Genomic DNA, 15,920 nt, shown 5'->3' with positions numbered 1-15,920 from the left:
TCCAATCAACAAAATTATTCCAAAGACGAACGCAATATTTCCGATTGCAATAAAGCCTCTATCAAAGAATAACAATAATCCCAATAAATTTGAAATTACTCCTATTGCAACCATACCAATCCCTATTTTCTGAAAATCTGATAAATTAAACGGATTAATGACCAGTCCACTGTTGCTGGACGATGATGATGAAGCCGTTGAGTGATGCGAGGATTGTGTTGTTGGAGAGAAGAACATTTTTTTGTTTGTGGTTTTTTGGAACGATTCCTTCTCTTGTCCACGTGCACATGAGCAAGATATGTTTGTTGTGTAGTGATGTAATGAACAACGTATTGATTTCAGCCTGCAGTACTGCATCACAGCCAAAACTAGCCGTTACTCAAAATTTTAAAAAAAAATTAAATGTGAATGAATCAAACGGTTTCATTCCAACAAGAAGAAAAAAAGTTGCAATGAAACAATCCACCTTGTCCTTTGGTTCGGGAAAGAAGCTGACCATCAACAAATCGGGCTCATCCAAAACAACATCGAGCACTACTACCAAGTGTTCCTCATTCTCCAACAGCTCGTTGACTCCTTCCTTCGAACACGATGAAATTCTTGCAACATCCTCTCCTTCTAAAATTAATAAACAAAAGAAGATGCTTTCCTCGACGCCACGAAGAAACCACAAATCAGCTAAAAGACTCGAGCAATTGTATATGGATTGTGGACAAAAGAGTTTCACCAGTATTCGATGTAGTTCATGTGGAATGGTCTATATGAATGGAGACTTTCAAGATGAGAAGGTTCATAATCAATTCTGTAAATCTTTCAAAAAGTTGATGAAATACAAAGTGAGTGCCAAGGTATGTCACCTTTCTAACATTTCTTACGAGAGATCGTGTGCCCATCTAATAACATTTCTTATGAACTCGTATGTGTTTCAAAATAAGTAGGACACTGTCAAGGAAGAATGTCATCCTTATAAGATCATTGCCATTCATTCCAAATCTCCAAAGAATCAACAAAAGAAAGCTGAGAATATAATCGAATTTATTGATCAGAGCTCTCTTCAATGCACCCTTCCGTTCTCCATTCAGACACATACCATGTTTCTCTATGTAAATTCCGATAATGATGAAATCGTTGCATGTGTCGTTGTAGAGAGAATTGAAAGAGCTCATCCAGCATTTATTGAAAAGAAAGATACCATTGAAAATTTGTTAATGAAGGATGCAAAAGTGAATGTGACCGAGTCAGAAAAGGCATCCATTGAGGACATTATTCTTTCTACAGCCAGTATTGATTCTGCCTATGACGATAAATTGTCCTTCTTTTCTTGGGATGATAAAATCTGTAAGCGAGCAGTCTGTGGTGTTAACAGAATTTGGGTTAAGGAAGAACATCGAAGGAATGGAATTGCTAGTAAGCTGTTGGATGCAGTTAGAGAACATTATGTGTATGGTATTCATCTAGAAAAGAGCGATATTGCCTTCTCACCTCCAACCCCAAAGGGAGCTTATTTTGCTAGAGTCTATTGCGAACGTAGTGTGAATGAAGCTGATTTTCTTGTGTATGTCACAAGTCCAGTGAATCATCAAGATGTAACTGATATTGAGTAAGGCATTGTTATTGAAAAGATTTAGAAAATGTAAATAATTTAATTCTTCTCTTTGAACACTCAGTAATTTGGTCGTTCCCATTGTGTGGTCTTTGCAAAATGATTCAAATAATAAGTACGTCCTGTGGTTGGATCAATTCGTTCTTCCCAACCTTGTGGAAGAGGTTTTTGAGTCAACAATGGTTGACATGGTTGAAGATAGCTCAAATTTGGTTGTTGAGGAGAGCCAGGTGAACGATAAGGCATTTGATACAATGGTTGTCCAGTAGTAGTATAATTCTGTTGATAATTAGGTTGTTGATACCCACCCATTTGAGGCATTACAGGAGGGTTGTTATTGCTAATGTTCATGTTGTTAAATTTTTGTGCCAAATCAATATTTGGATTGTCCACAGGCCTGTTCCACTGAGTTCTCTTGGTGTTGTGGTCAATGAAGTAAGTTCGTCCAGTACCAGGATCTAACCTCTCTTCCCAACCGTATGGAAGGCCAGGAGTCGTTGGCAAATTAGGTTGCAAGCCAGATGGAGTTTGTGGAGATTGTTGTGGAGTTTGTTGCTGTTGTGGAATGACCAGATTTTGTCCTGGAGATCCTGGGTTGGCAGAGAAAACTGGAACAGTTGAATCTCGTTTTACTGGTTGCAGATTTTCAACCATTTGAAGTTCAGCAATCTCTCCTGTATGTTCGTCTTCCAATTGAGCCTAAAATGGAGGTGTCAACAATATCGATGAACAAAAATATATAAACAACGTACCTTGTTCTCAAGATTTTCAGAAGTTGGAAGACTCCAATGTGTTGTTCTGGTATTATGATTCACAAAATATTCCTTATTGGTTCTCTTATCGACCTTTCTTTCCCAACCATATGGAAGACCAGGAGAGGTCGGTAAATTTGCTTGCTGACTTACAGAGGGTCTTCTTTCATTGGTAGATGGTGAGGTTGAGGATTGTAGGTCCACGCTCTTTCTTCTTGTTGATTTGTCATTTTCGAAAACAAATCCAACTGGAACAGGAAGATTTTCCAAGAGAGGTTTTCCTGTAACTACTTTATCCTTATTAATTCCACTGATCATTTGTGCATAAATTGGCATTCCCATAAATCCTATTTCGATTTCACAAAATCCTAAAGGTCTTTCAGCAACCAATGATGAGCTTCCAATAATAGCATTCTCAACCTCAGAGCTACTACTCTTCAAATTAAATGGAGAGGATTTTGACTTCTTAAACGAAGAATTTGGATTGTTGTCTGAATTCTTGTAATGTACAGGGATACCAGAAAGTTTGATTGGTACCATGTCATCTTCAATGCTATCTCCTGCAGAAACTGTTCTGTTTTCATCAAGGAATTTTTCTAACACGTCTTTCAAATCGATTGTAACTCTTGCAATCGTTGGGTCGAGACCAGTTTTTTCGTGTTTAATCTTAATGACAACAGAATCACCCATGACTTCTCTCAAAGAAACGTTCTTAACTTCTAAATTTGGTATTTGAGTCCACGTAGCTTCTGTTTGAACTTGTCTACAAACAATTGTGTTGCTATCTTGAGAGTTTGTTAATTCGGTGTGAGCAATACATCTCAAATTCTTTGGTTCATCTAGTGGAGGTTGAAATTCGACCTTCATGTGGGACAAGCAAATCACAAAGTTTTTAGTGATCTCCTCCATGACACAGTTAAATTCAATGCATCCGCAATTATCTTTAGCATTGAGCTGAGAACGAAGAGTAATGCATTGTTTTACTGGACCTGATGCCAATGTGAATAAGTCCACGGCACAACATCCTAAAAAGTTATCCTTTCCGAGCATATCATGATCGTAGACATCAATCAAGAATTTCTTTAAATGAAGTTTAGATCCGAATTTTGTGTGATAATCAAATTCAACGCTGAAGCCTTCCCATTGAGGATTGAGTGTCTTCTTTTTGTATGGAGTTTTGAATGTTCTAAAGTTATCAAAGTTACCCTTTATGTACGGATCACTGAATCCGTTACGGTCTGCAGCTGTAAGGTTTGTACATTTGAAATCACTCAGTACCACTTTGAAAAATCTGATCATCTTTTTCGTCCGTGATTGTATTCAAAAAACTATAGCGATAGGTTGGTGATGACGCCGTCGTTAGAGAGATGGCTTTTTGGTGCGTTAAAATATTTTTTTAAAATTCTATTTCGAGGATGGAATCAGGTTGAGAGAACTCGTTTCGTTGGAGGTGAGAGCACTCCCATCAAAAGAGGTCACTACTTTTGAGATACCAATGAACATTTAAGTTCCTGTTCAATTTTTCATTTCACTCAAAAACACAAAGACAAATTCCAAGCTTGGTATTCAAGATCCTCCTTAAAGCTCCAACACATCTCTATGAATACTCAACCTCTTCATTGTTGTTGTCATATGGTATATCAGCTGAAAACATGTTGTTTCTCTCTGAGTGTTTGTTGTGAAGTCAACAAAAAAAATGAACGCAGCTCAAAAATTAAAATCGAAACTTGCAAAAGCCGCACAACACAAGCCATCGAACACGAAAGATGCCTCTACTTCCGATTCCAAGTCGGTAGAAAAGAAGGTACCAAAGACTAAAAAACCAAAGGCTTCTGAGAAAGATGAAACATCATCATCCGTAGCTGTTGGAAAAAGTATTGTAGATAACAACACATCGGAAAGTCCAATCCATGAAGTGATGCTTGAAATTTGTACTGGTTCCTATGACTCTAGATTTGTTGGATTTTGTTTCAGATATTTCACCAGCAATGATCCCAACTTTGAAACTGTTCTTGATTTACCAAAAGCAGAATTACTCAAATTTTCGGAACAACAAAAACTTGAAGAGCAACCAATGATTACGACCTCATTTGCCACAAAACCTCATTCTGGAAGTATTAATCAACTTTTATCAACAAGAAAATATGTAATTACTGCTGGATATGATGAACTAGCACTCGTGTATGATTTGGTAACAAGAAGAGAGTTAAGATCTATACCGCTGCAAAAAGGAAACATTCTTGATATTGGTTCATTGAAAGATCAATACACAGTGTTTGCTACAGCCAATGGAGTCATCAGTTTACATGCTGGAGCTAAATATTCTTTCACACCTGTTTGGGAAAAAGTAGCTCACAAAGGACCTGTAGCAAGCGTAGCTATTCATCCTTCAGGAAGATTACTGTTCTCTGTTGGTCAAAATGATAACAAATTGAGAGTTTGGGATATGATTAAGGGAAGTTTGGCATATACTGTCAATTTAGGTAAACACAGTGCAGAGAGGATTAGATTTTCTCCAAATGGTACTCATTTCTTCATTCACTACAGGACTGAAGTTGTGGTTTATGACACTGAATCACTTGATGTCATGTATACTCTTGCTCATGACCAGAATGTCACAGCAGCAATTTATATCAATGACGACTATATCGCCACAGGAGCTCAAGATGGAAAAATCACAGTTTGGGATTTAGAAGAGGGACAATGTCTTCAAGCATTGGAATTACATGAAAGTAGAATCAAAGCATTGGATGTAAAAGAAGTGAATATTGGCGAATTTTGTTTAGTGGCTGTCTCATCGGATGGTGGTTTGTCTCTATGGAGACTCTATTTGCTGAATGATGAAATTCCACCTGCACTATTGTTCTATGAGGTGTTTAACGTAAGACTAACGAGTACTTGTCTATGGACTCACTACAGCACTGAACATGCAGCATTTATGAAGAATCGACGAGCATTACTTCAGGCTAAGCTTGGAATTGAGTCCACGCAAGAAGAAGAGGAAGAAATTGAAGAAGAAGAGGACGATGAAGGTGAATATTATGAAATGGAGGATGACGAAGTTGATGATGAAAATGAAGAAGAGGACGGTGACGATTCCATGCAAGATGATGATGAGATTTAAAATGATCATTAAAATATTATTTTACAATTATTTAATCCATGAATTTCAAAATGCAATCGTTATCAATTCATAAATTATTGTTTCCGCAATCATACCAATCGACCATTGAATTGCATCAATTATTTTTCATTATTTTCAAAGAACTCTGGATGAAGATGCCTATTTGGATACCACAACGGTGATATTATTAAATACTTTCCGTTGAACCTTTTTCGTCGTAACTCTTCAATGTAAAATCTTAGTGGTTTTGTATAGCTTTTAAATTGTACAACAACAAATCTCGTTTCCGAGTTTTCAAAGAATTGAATATGACCAATTTTTAATTTTCGATGGGAGTTTGTTTCCGATTCCCCAGAACAAAATTTATGAAATGCATCAATCATCTCCTTGTTCTCTTGTGAAAATTCAGGAGGTAAATGTTTGAAAATATAACTACAAGGAGCCCTGAATTGCCGCACGAGGCATTTGGGCACTTTCATTTTTTGAATTCTGTTGTTTGCAATTTTTCCTTAAAAAGACCTCGATCGAGAGGTGGTTCTCAACGTTCTATTGATATCAACGTTCTCCTAACATAATAACGTTTGGCACAGCACGAAGAGAGGCCTGAACAGTCACATGCCAATCGAATGAGCATCAAGAATAAAAACCTGACATTTAAGAGATGATATTTGCTGTGTGGGAAGCATCGTTTGTCATTCGCAAAGAACTTTAATAGGTGTCTTGCTTTAAATATTCGATGTACTTGAGCCATTTATTTCTCCTCAACAATAAAAAACAGGATCATCTCTCAACAACTTTAAAAACAAAGATTGAAAAATTTGTTGTAATCCAGAATTGTTTTTCGAGTTGTCTTAAAACCGTTACACAAATTCCTTTGCCCACTCACTTTTCGCCCCGTCATTTGTCAAAAAAAAACTCTTTGCTTTGTACGTGGCCGCTCAACATCCATCACTCAATCAAAATTTTTGTGCAGTCGCCTGTCAGTTGGAAATTTGGTGCTGACAGTTAATAAGAGAGCCAAATACTGTTATCAGCCATCATCATTATCTTACAATAGGTGAGTATTAAATGATGCTGACAACGCGATGCAAGCATTTTGATATCAAAATATCCGATTTTATAATCGTGATGAATTATATGATGATGATTTGGTACTCGATCCGATGATGATTTTGCAACATTTGTGTTGATGAATGCATTGTGTACACGTACATTTGATGAACAAACCTTGACACAACAATATTATCAATGATCCTCCACGGAAACGAAACTAATCGTGTACTATAAACATGCTATTAACAAATGTAATTATTCATCAACTACTACCACTTCTACTACCACAACTATTCAACAAGAAGAACCAATCTTGTGCTCGAAATACTAGTACTTCTCTGTTATCAGCAATCGAGCACATTCATAGTACAACCATTGCAAAGCGTACCACTTGCCCACCTCTCTGCTCATACGCATCTTGCTTTTGCAATTGATCAAATTAGCCAATCCTTTGGATCCGAGCTTCAAAAGCTTCCCTAAATCAAACTCGCACAACAACAACTACAACAACATGACTCTTCCAAACAAACTCAACTATGATCCCAAACAAATTGCCATCCAACGTCGATATTTAGCAGCAGCTGCTGCTCAACGTGGTGTTCAGCCTCCAGGACTCATACCTCAAACCACACCCACCAACACGACCACTGCAGCAACAGGTCAGCCCATGGTCGATATTTACGGTTACCCCACTACGGCTACTACAGGTCAACCCTATCAACAAAATGGTGGATATCCTTACCCTGGAGCCTCAACAGCCACTACAGGTGCCTATGGTCAAGCACCTTACACAGGAGGACCACCACATCAGGGAGTCTATGGTCATACCTCACATCCAATGGCTGCCATACATGCTCAACAACAAGCCTTATTACAACCACATCAATTACCACCTGGTGCGAGTATTGGTCCAAACGGAACGATTATTATGCCCAATGGTATGATTATGGCTCCTGGTGGTAGTAGTACATCCGGAATGATGGGTTCTCCACCTTCTTCGCTCACTCATCATGGTGGTAATAGTACTCCTAACATGACCTCGCAACAACAACAACAACACCTGATGGCTTCTCCCTCAACAACAACAACCACGAAAAAGTCTTCCTCCAAAAAGAGAAAGAATCAACAAAACAGCACGAATGAAAATGCTTCTTCTCAAATGAATCCAAATGATTTATCTCCTCCACCAAATTCGAAAAAGAAAAAGTCAAAGAAGAAGGAATCTTCTTCACAATCTGCTGCTGCTGAAAACAGCAATAATGAATCCAATAACAACAATACAAATCCAACACCACCTGCCATTCCATTTGGAAACTCTGCCATTATTAAGTCTCCTAAAATGATTAAGGAAGAAATTCAACAAATTAATGACTTGTTTGGAAAGGCTATTGATGCTCTTATTGACAGATTCAATGCTGTGAAAATTAGATCATCAAGCTCAGCGCTCTCAGGTGTCACACAAAACAATCTCTTACTTTTCAAGGAAGAAGAAAAGTATAAACCAAAAGAAGAAGAAATTATTACATCCTTCCCCACACCTCAACCAGCTGCTTCCACTCAGCAAGATTCAGATGCGGAACAAAATCCATCCACATCAGTTGCTCCCTCACAAGCACTTTTTAACACTCAGCAACAAACCAAACTGATTCAAAACTATCCAGTGTTTGTCTCTGGAAAACAAAATCCACAAGTCATTGCTTCCATGATGCCAAATGAAACAGGTACCAATGGTGTGAGTGGTCTCTACGAAGAAGAGAAGAATAGAAAACCATTTTTCTACAAGGATGATTCTGAAGGAGAATATGTGTTGGTTGAAGACCTCATTGAAGAAATTATTGACGATGTGGATGTTTACTTGAAACGTGAAACATTGGCTCATCATCTCTCAGAATATTCAAACAATATTTTCAACTTGCTAAAAGAGAGACTTGTGAGTTATATTGAATCGAATAGAGAAACACTCACCAAGTTCTTATTAAGCGCAGATACCATGACCTTTTTGGGACAATATCTCGTTCAACAAGAATCATTCCAACATGTCATTGCTCAACTGCGAAGCATTATTGACGTTTCAGTGAAAAAGTTTGAAGAAAAAACTAAGGAAGAAGCAAACACACAAATTATTCTATCAAGTGGATCCACAGTTGATGTCACAGATGAAGCCATCGATCAATTTGGCTCTAATGAGGCATTACCACAAGACTATTCAAAGAATGTCTCACTCATTGAAATGACACCTAAGGATATTCTTCTTGTATTTCTGGGAAAAGACACCCAAAATGAAAAACAAGAAGATGTAAACACGTTTTTAGAGAGATTCAAAGAGTTACAAAAGCAATATCGAGTGGAATGTGGTTACATTGATGATGGAATGAGAAAGTGGCAAGAAGCATTTGAACGAGTTCTCAACAATCAGAGTCTCTGCAGAATTGTTACATTTGAAGAGAGACATAGATGCAAGAAATCTCTAGAAGCTAGATTTTCAATCATGAAACAACTTCTCAAAGACAAATACTTGACGAAGGTTCTAAGTTTACAAGAAAACACCTTATTACGATCAAAGAGAAGAGGAAACTTACCACGACATGCCACAAATGTGTTAAAGTCATGGCTGTTCTCTCATTTCCTTCATCCTTATCCTTCAGAAAGTGAAAAGAAAGATCTTTGTATGGAAACAGGTTTAACACTCACTCAGGTGAACAATTGGTTCATCAATCAACGTGTAAGAACTTGGCGTCCAATGCTTGAATCAATGCTTGAAGGAGAAAAGGATAAAACTGCAAGTGGCGGTGAGGGTGGCACACCACAACCATCATCGTCCACACGAGCCACTCCCGAATCAGGTAGCAAAAAGAGATCCAAAAAGAATCAACAAGCTGCTGCAGCTCAACAACAAATGCCACCATCTGCACAACCAATCATGCAACAACAAATTCCACAACAAACAGTAATGATGGCTAATCCAGGAGCACAAATGATGACACCAGATATGACAGGATCTGCTTATCCTCAGCATTACACATGGTCAAACGCTACACCTCAATACATGGAATATATTGATGAGGATTTGAAGTTCTAAGGGAGAAGAACATTTCTCTTGTACAATGATCATATATTTTCTATCAATTAAACGTTAAGATACACATTACAAATCATTAGCCAAACTGCTTGAACATCTTCTGGGTAGGTAAATATTTTAACTCGAATTCCAAATCGCACACGATCACCAACACTCTCCAGAATGTTTTTAAAGTTTTTGTGTCGCTGACACGTATTGATTATTCGTTTCACTGAGGTATGATTCAATTGAATTGGGAAAGCCTTAAATGTATGTTTTGGTGGTATAATATTTTTGATGACTTCATTGAACTCGTCCATTAAGGAGCTGCTTGCCGAGTTGCTGATATGGGAAACTTCATAGGCCTGCAGTGCAGTTGAGAGAACAAATCCTAAATTGTCATCCCATGAAGTGTTCAAACCAAGATCTTTTCTCAAGTCTCCTATTGCCTTTTTCAAAGCTATTTCGGTTTCCTTCTCTAACTGTGCACTATTCACTCTAGGTGGAATGAATGTTACAGGATCTAACTTTCTGACAAGCGACAGTTTCATTTGACTCATACTTTTCCACAGTGTTTCGTTTTCCATATCAAAAATGCAATCGCTCACATTATCAGTCTTTTGAATATTGGCATAATAACAGTTATGGTTGAAAGCACAGCCAACAGTCAGCAGCTTGTGTTTATCAGAATGATGTTCAAATCTTTGACCTGTAATACTATTCCAAAATGTTATTTCATTATCTTTGGAACGTGTCATCACCCATATTTTAGCTCCCTTTTCATCAGTTCCAACACATACATAGGCGTCCATATTAAATCCTAACAGGAGTGAGCATAAAAGTAAAGCATGATTTTCTACGTCACCCTTCTTTTTAGCAATAAACGCATGCGGACTCCACCAAATTTCCTTACTGTACCATGAATTGATGGTTAAATGAGCAGCATTGATAAATAACTTACTTTGAGGTTGTTCCCATGTTGTTATCATTGTGTTCGTAGGCAAACAGGGAAACAAACCGTGCAGCCTCTGAGGGAGAATTTATCAATCGATCAGCTTTGAGAGGAGAAATGAAGCTTACAACAGGAACGCTTGAACCGTCTTCAATTTCTGCATACAGCTTCACAACTCGTCTCTTGTGGGATTCTCTGATTTGACAATATTCTTCGAACCATTGCTTGCAGTACATGTAAAACTCTCTTTCAGCTTGTAAATCTCTATTACGCTCAATACTCAGCTGTTGAGAAATTTCGTTTGCAGTGACAAACACTGATGGTCGAGGTAATAATTCCAGCCTTATTTCAAGGACTCCTTTAGAAACTTTTGATTCAATACCTGACCCTCCTCCCAATTCCACTGTCATTAGAATCACTCCTTTTTTGAGCACCCTCCTCCATTCCAATCGATGACCCCCAACGTATTTGGTTCGACCTTCGTTGTCCACAGTAAGAACAATGATGTCAATGGGATTGTTAATTTGCAAAAGAGTACCAACTCCTTCATCATCAATTTCCTGTTGATCAACAAATGCATTCTTTAGAGAATCAATTTCCAAGTCAATAACAAAATCTTCTTCAAAAACTGGATTACAGCAACATGTGACAGGCTGGGAAACAAATCTTTGGTCCTTATAATTAAAAAAACAAATCATTTTTTCGTCGGTTTTGATGTTGTCATCGTACTCCATAAATGCTTTCCCTCCAACTAGTCGTAGATGTAAAATCTTATTTTTCTTTAAATCTCTTTTTCCGAGAATAGAGCTGCCCTGAACATCCTTATTGAACACTGACGATTTGTTTGTGTGAGAATGAAGTGATTTGATTATTTCTTCTACTACTCCTCGTTCCTTTAAAGATTGAAGGACCTGCACCATTAGAACAGTGACCTCAAAATTTTGTATGCAGGCTGCAATTTTACTTACATGCTCTTCGGAATGAACGTCTTCCGATTTAGAATTGTCCATGTTGAGATAGTCAGACAAAATTTCTCTTATTTGATTGTAGACATCTTTCGATCTTAGTTGTTGGTCAATGATTTTTCGCAAATCTTTGATTTGTTCAGGTGAAACTTTCCTCTCCATCTGTTGTGTTTTTTTTTGAGATTTGTACAAAGAAATGGCGCGAAACGTTTCGGGTTATAGATTCTTTATTCATCATTCGTTTCTTGTCCAAGCTGCATAAGCAATAATTGCTTCGATCATTACCAATAAACGTAACAACGTCACGCGATAGTTAGTTGTTAAGCATTTCTCATGTAAAACAACGTGACACCAATCACAAAATACAAAATAAACGCATTCAACAAGGAAATCGAACGAGATGGATTTGATTTTGATTTTTCTTTTGAAAACTTGTCGTAATAATCCGATGGCAATGGCTCCAAATAGTCTGGAACTGGTGGTATTAGGTGCGAGTCCAGACAAGTACTTGGAGCAAAAAAGTTTAAGGGCATCACTGTGAGAGGGTAGGATTAATGAAACACTTTGTGAATGGTTTAGGATAACCTACCTTCTGCATGATTATGACGGCACATGTCATCTAAATATTTCGAAGCAGGAACAGGTTTTTCAGTGTTTTTTGCAAACATGATGCTTGAATTGTCTCCGTTTTGAAATTGGTAATACCCTAGCACTGAGGTTGTCATGATTAGAGGCCGTTCAAATATTATGTGAATATCATCACTATTCGTTTGGGAAGTGTTCAAGGATCGGGTGAAGCCGATGCCTGATTGCTTTGAACAGAGCTGAGGAGTCGCGTCGCTATTACTTGTATATTCTTGAAAATAATGATTAAGGTAAGCATCTCGGAAGCCTACGTAAAAAGTGGATGAACCCATCTTTGGGTAATCAGTTCCTCCATTGTCGTCCACTAAAGTCATGTAATCAAATCCTGTTCGGAAACCAATGGAAGCCCATCCCTTAGCAGCATTCTTAAAAACGGCTCTTCCCTCTGCAAACAGTTCTCCTTACTACATCATAAAAGTACTTACTGATCATACTGTTGTTAATGGTCCAAAGGAAAAAATTGTCTTCCCATTGAAAACAATTGGAATACTCCAAAGCACCAACGTTCGCACTAAAGAGACAAACAAAGTAGCAACAAACACAACAAAATGACACAGTCCCGACATTATTTTTGAAATGATTCAGAGGTTAACAATCTCGGGACAGAACAGAAAACCTCATAGTTGAACAATATTATAGATGAGATGTATTTTAATAAATGTGAATCGGGTGTGGTATAGTGGTAGCATTCCAGACTGTCACTCTGGCGACCCGGGTTCAATTCCCGGCACTCGAGTAATATTTTTTGCATTGTTTTGTTAAAACGATGAAATTGAAAATAAAGAAAATCTGCTTGTTGAATTCGTTTGTTGTTCAAGTTGTTCAGGAATTTACTAATTTTAATAGCTGCCCAAGCACCCATGAATCACCCATATGTTTTTTAAAGCAAATAGATGTCACCCACGTTGTATGAGCCAAATACCATCACGAGGTGGCATCCACTGTACAAACATAGTATTATTTTCATTCTTGTTCCAAAAGCCCATAAAAGTAAATTCACAACTGATACTCAAACATAAAAAAATAGCAAACAGTCCAACAACATGAAGATAGCAGTTTTCAGTGCCAAGCCTTACGATGAAGAATTTTTGACCAAAACCAATGAAGCTTTGGGAGAGCACAAGCATACCCTCAAATTTGTTAAATCTGCCCTTGATGAATCGCATACTGTTTTAGCAAAGGGATGTGATGCCGTTTGTGTTTTTGTGAATGATCCTGTTGGAGAGTCTGTCATTGATTCCCTTGCAGAATTGGGCATCAAGTTGATCTTGTGTCGATGTGCGTAAGTATTCATCTGTAAGAACGTTATGTATAATAATTACACCTACAACCTACTCGTTCCATCATCATCGGAATGAATCATTCTCATGTTGTTTCTTTATTATACAACACGAACACATTCTCGGATCACCATCATCCTTCTCATGATATCCTTCTCATCATCATCCTAGTGGATACAACAATGTTAATCTCAAGGCTTGTAAAAAGCATGGAATTACAGTGGCTCGTGTTCCTAAATATTCTCCCTATGCTACTGCTGAACACTCGGTTGCTTTGATGCTTACTTTGAATAGAAAGACTCATCGTGCCTATAACCGTGTACGAGAGGGTGATTTCAGTATTAACGGTTTGATGGGATTTGATATGAATGGAAGGAATGTTGGTATTATTGGAACAGGTAAAATCGGAATGTTGGTTTGCAAGATTTTGAAATGTGGATTTGGTTGCAATGTAGTTGCTTATGATGTCTATCAAAGCCAAGAAGTGAAAGATCTTGGTGTTGAATATGTCGATTTAGATACTCTTTTCAAGACAAGTGACATTATTTCTCTTCACTGCCCTCTCCTTCCATCTACCAAGTATATTGTGAATGATGAAGCTTTGGAGAAGATGAAGAAGGGAGTGATGATTATTAACGCTTCCCGAGGTGGTCTTTTGGATACAAAGGCTGTCATCAAACATTTGAAGAATGGAAAAGTTGGTTCATTGGGTATTGACACTTATGAACATGAAGCAAACACATTCTATGAAAATCATTCTGCAGAAAACGATTTGAATGATGAATTGTTACTTCGTCTTATGAGTTTCAAGAATGTGCTTGTGACCTCACATCAAGCTTTCTTTACACAGGAAGCCATGAAGAATATTGCTGATTCTGTGTTGTCCAGTGCTGACCAATTCCAAAAAGATCACAAGATTACTGGTGAGGAATATGTTCCATACGAATAACTCAACCCGTCTTTCAAGTATTTATCAATTAAAATTATTATCAATTCCAATGTTGTATTCATTTGTTTTTCATCCTCCCAAACAAACACAAAAAATGAAAACCAAGCTCATTCAGAAAATCACTTCCAACAATTTCGATTTGAGTGGAGCCTGTGCTGCCTTTCATAATTTATTTGCCATTCATCACTTCAGCAACGAAAATAATAGGTTGGAAATATTTGCTATTGCTAATGATGAAGGAAGTCTATCCGTTGCTGATGAAAAAAAGAGTGCTAGCTCCGATGATGATCATCAAGCTGTACATTTAGGCGAATCAAAGAGCAGTACCAGTTCTCAAAAACTGTATGAATTGGATGAAGTAAAATCATTCTGTGTGGTTCCTCTTTCAACTTTATTTGAAGAACGAAATTTAGTAATTTGTATTATGAACGATAATTCAAAGAAATTAATTTATATTTCAAAATTTGTAAAAGCTGGAGAATATGTAGTGAAAGCAATGGAAAATCAGCTTCCTTCATTTATCAACGATTCTCTTGATGCGGATTGCTTGATGAGTTCATGCTCTTCTGGATATTTCTGTTATTACTCGCCTTCTCAACATTTATTACAAATTTTCAAACTCAATATTTTAAATCAGCAGCAATTAACATTTGATAAAAGCGCTGATATTGACATTTTCTCAAAGAAAGCATATAGCTTACAATTAACTCATTCGCATGTTGTGCTAGGCCAGCTTAATTCAATCCAAGTTTGTGATTGGAAATATCAACAAATGAAGCTAAATAGTGGAGACACTGCTTCATCCATGACAACGTCCAAAGCCACAGGAAGAATTATTTATTTACCCAAAATTACAAAGACAACCAAAAAGAAAGCCAAGCAAGGAACTGTTACAGAGAAGAACGGACTTTTGGTTCCCAAGAAGGAAGAGTCTGATGCGGGCGAAGGAAAAACCGAGCAAGCTGCATCTTCCATAAAAAAGCCTACATCCACTACTGGCTCAGAACAGGAAACAATTTCAACTATAAGCAAGCAACGTGATGAAAAGGTAAAATCAGTGAAAAGTCTCAGTAATAACTCTTTCATCATTCTATCGAGCTTGGGAAATCTCTACTTTTTAAATTGCAGCAAAGAAGATGGAGATGTTTTTGTTAAACTCTCTCTACCCATAGTCAATGACAAGGTAGGTAATACTCAAAGTTATTGATCGGTGCTAGTCGCTGATACCCATGATCTATACCAAGCTTTCCAAGATTTCTTCATTTGATGTAATGAGCAATCAACTAGAATCGCTCTACAACACGTCCATTTCATCCCTTCTCGTCCTAGCATTTGACAACTCGGAGAGCATTGTCATGACATCCTTAAAATCATTTTACTCTCTTCAGCAATTCAAACAGCCTCAATCCAAAGAACCAGGTGTGGTTGATATTGGAATCGATAGCACCTTTAATTTAACAGATGCAGTGGTTGAATTGTGCTTGGTTTCCAATAATTTGATCATAGCCGACAAAAAAGAAATTTGCATGTATCAAATAA

The 15,920-nt window shown here is 37.5% G+C and overlaps 8 protein-coding genes across 8 annotated transcripts; 5 read left to right on the top strand and 3 right to left on the bottom strand.

Moving 5' to 3' along the window:
• Window positions 1–452: 452 nt before the first annotated feature.
• Window positions 453–1,604, top strand: C9374_011308 (uncharacterized protein; the record flags this gene model as incomplete). The annotated part of the gene is made up of 2 exons (XM_044686949.1): window positions 453–848; window positions 939–1,604. The coding sequence occupies 2 exons, from the start codon at window positions 453–455 to the stop codon at window positions 1,602–1,604; spliced, it is 1,062 nt and encodes a 353-aa protein (XP_044554477.1).
• Window positions 1,605–1,663: 59 nt separating this feature from the next.
• On the bottom strand, window positions 1,664–3,654 carry C9374_011307 (uncharacterized protein; the record flags this gene model as incomplete). The annotated part of the gene is made up of 2 exons (XM_044686948.1): window positions 1,664–2,302; window positions 2,356–3,654. The coding sequence occupies 2 exons, from the start codon at window positions 3,652–3,654 to the stop codon at window positions 1,664–1,666; spliced, it is 1,938 nt and encodes a 645-aa protein (XP_044554476.1).
• Window positions 3,655–4,051: 397 nt separating this feature from the next.
• C9374_011306 (uncharacterized protein) lies at window positions 4,052–5,479 on the top strand (the record flags this gene model as incomplete). Its single annotated transcript, XM_044686947.1, has 1 exon — window positions 4,052–5,479. One exon carries the CDS (start codon window positions 4,052–4,054, stop codon window positions 5,477–5,479), a length of 1,428 nt encoding a protein of 475 aa, XP_044554475.1.
• A 1,564-nt stretch (window positions 5,480–7,043) lies between these two features.
• On the top strand, window positions 7,044–9,611 carry C9374_011305 (uncharacterized protein; the record flags this gene model as incomplete). Its single annotated transcript, XM_044686946.1, has 1 exon — window positions 7,044–9,611. The coding sequence occupies one exon, from the start codon at window positions 7,044–7,046 to the stop codon at window positions 9,609–9,611; it is 2,568 nt and encodes an 855-aa protein (XP_044554474.1).
• A 47-nt stretch (window positions 9,612–9,658) lies between these two features.
• C9374_011304 (uncharacterized protein) lies at window positions 9,659–11,669 on the bottom strand (the record flags this gene model as incomplete). The annotated part of the gene is made up of 2 exons (XM_044686945.1): window positions 9,659–10,502; window positions 10,552–11,669. The coding sequence occupies 2 exons, from the start codon at window positions 11,667–11,669 to the stop codon at window positions 9,659–9,661; spliced, it is 1,962 nt and encodes a 653-aa protein (XP_044554473.1).
• A 158-nt stretch (window positions 11,670–11,827) lies between these two features.
• C9374_011303 (uncharacterized protein) lies at window positions 11,828–12,584 on the bottom strand (the record flags this gene model as incomplete). Its single annotated transcript, XM_044686944.1, has 3 exons — window positions 11,828–12,042; window positions 12,097–12,537; window positions 12,578–12,584. 3 exons carry the CDS (start codon window positions 12,582–12,584, stop codon window positions 11,828–11,830), a joined length of 663 nt encoding a protein of 220 aa, XP_044554472.1.
• A 611-nt stretch (window positions 12,585–13,195) lies between these two features.
• C9374_011302 (uncharacterized protein) lies at window positions 13,196–14,381 on the top strand (the record flags this gene model as incomplete). Its single annotated transcript, XM_044686943.1, has 2 exons — window positions 13,196–13,434; window positions 13,604–14,381. The coding sequence occupies 2 exons, from the start codon at window positions 13,196–13,198 to the stop codon at window positions 14,379–14,381; spliced, it is 1,017 nt and encodes a 338-aa protein (XP_044554471.1).
• Window positions 14,382–14,475: 94 nt separating this feature from the next.
• On the top strand, window positions 14,476–15,920 carry C9374_011301 (uncharacterized protein; the record flags this gene model as incomplete). The annotated part of the gene is made up of 3 exons (XM_044686942.1): window positions 14,476–15,564; window positions 15,626–15,847; window positions 15,888–15,920. The coding sequence occupies 3 exons, from the start codon at window positions 14,476–14,478 to the stop codon at window positions 15,918–15,920; spliced, it is 1,344 nt and encodes a 447-aa protein (XP_044554470.1).

This window comes from Naegleria lovaniensis, assembly GCF_003324165.1.
Source record: "Naegleria lovaniensis strain ATCC 30569 chromosome Unknown tig004, whole genome shotgun sequence".
NCBI classification, from domain to species: domain Eukaryota; phylum Heterolobosea; class Eutetramitea; order Acrasida; family Naegleriidae; genus Naegleria; species Naegleria lovaniensis.
This window is presented reverse-complemented; position numbering and strand designations above follow the sequence as displayed.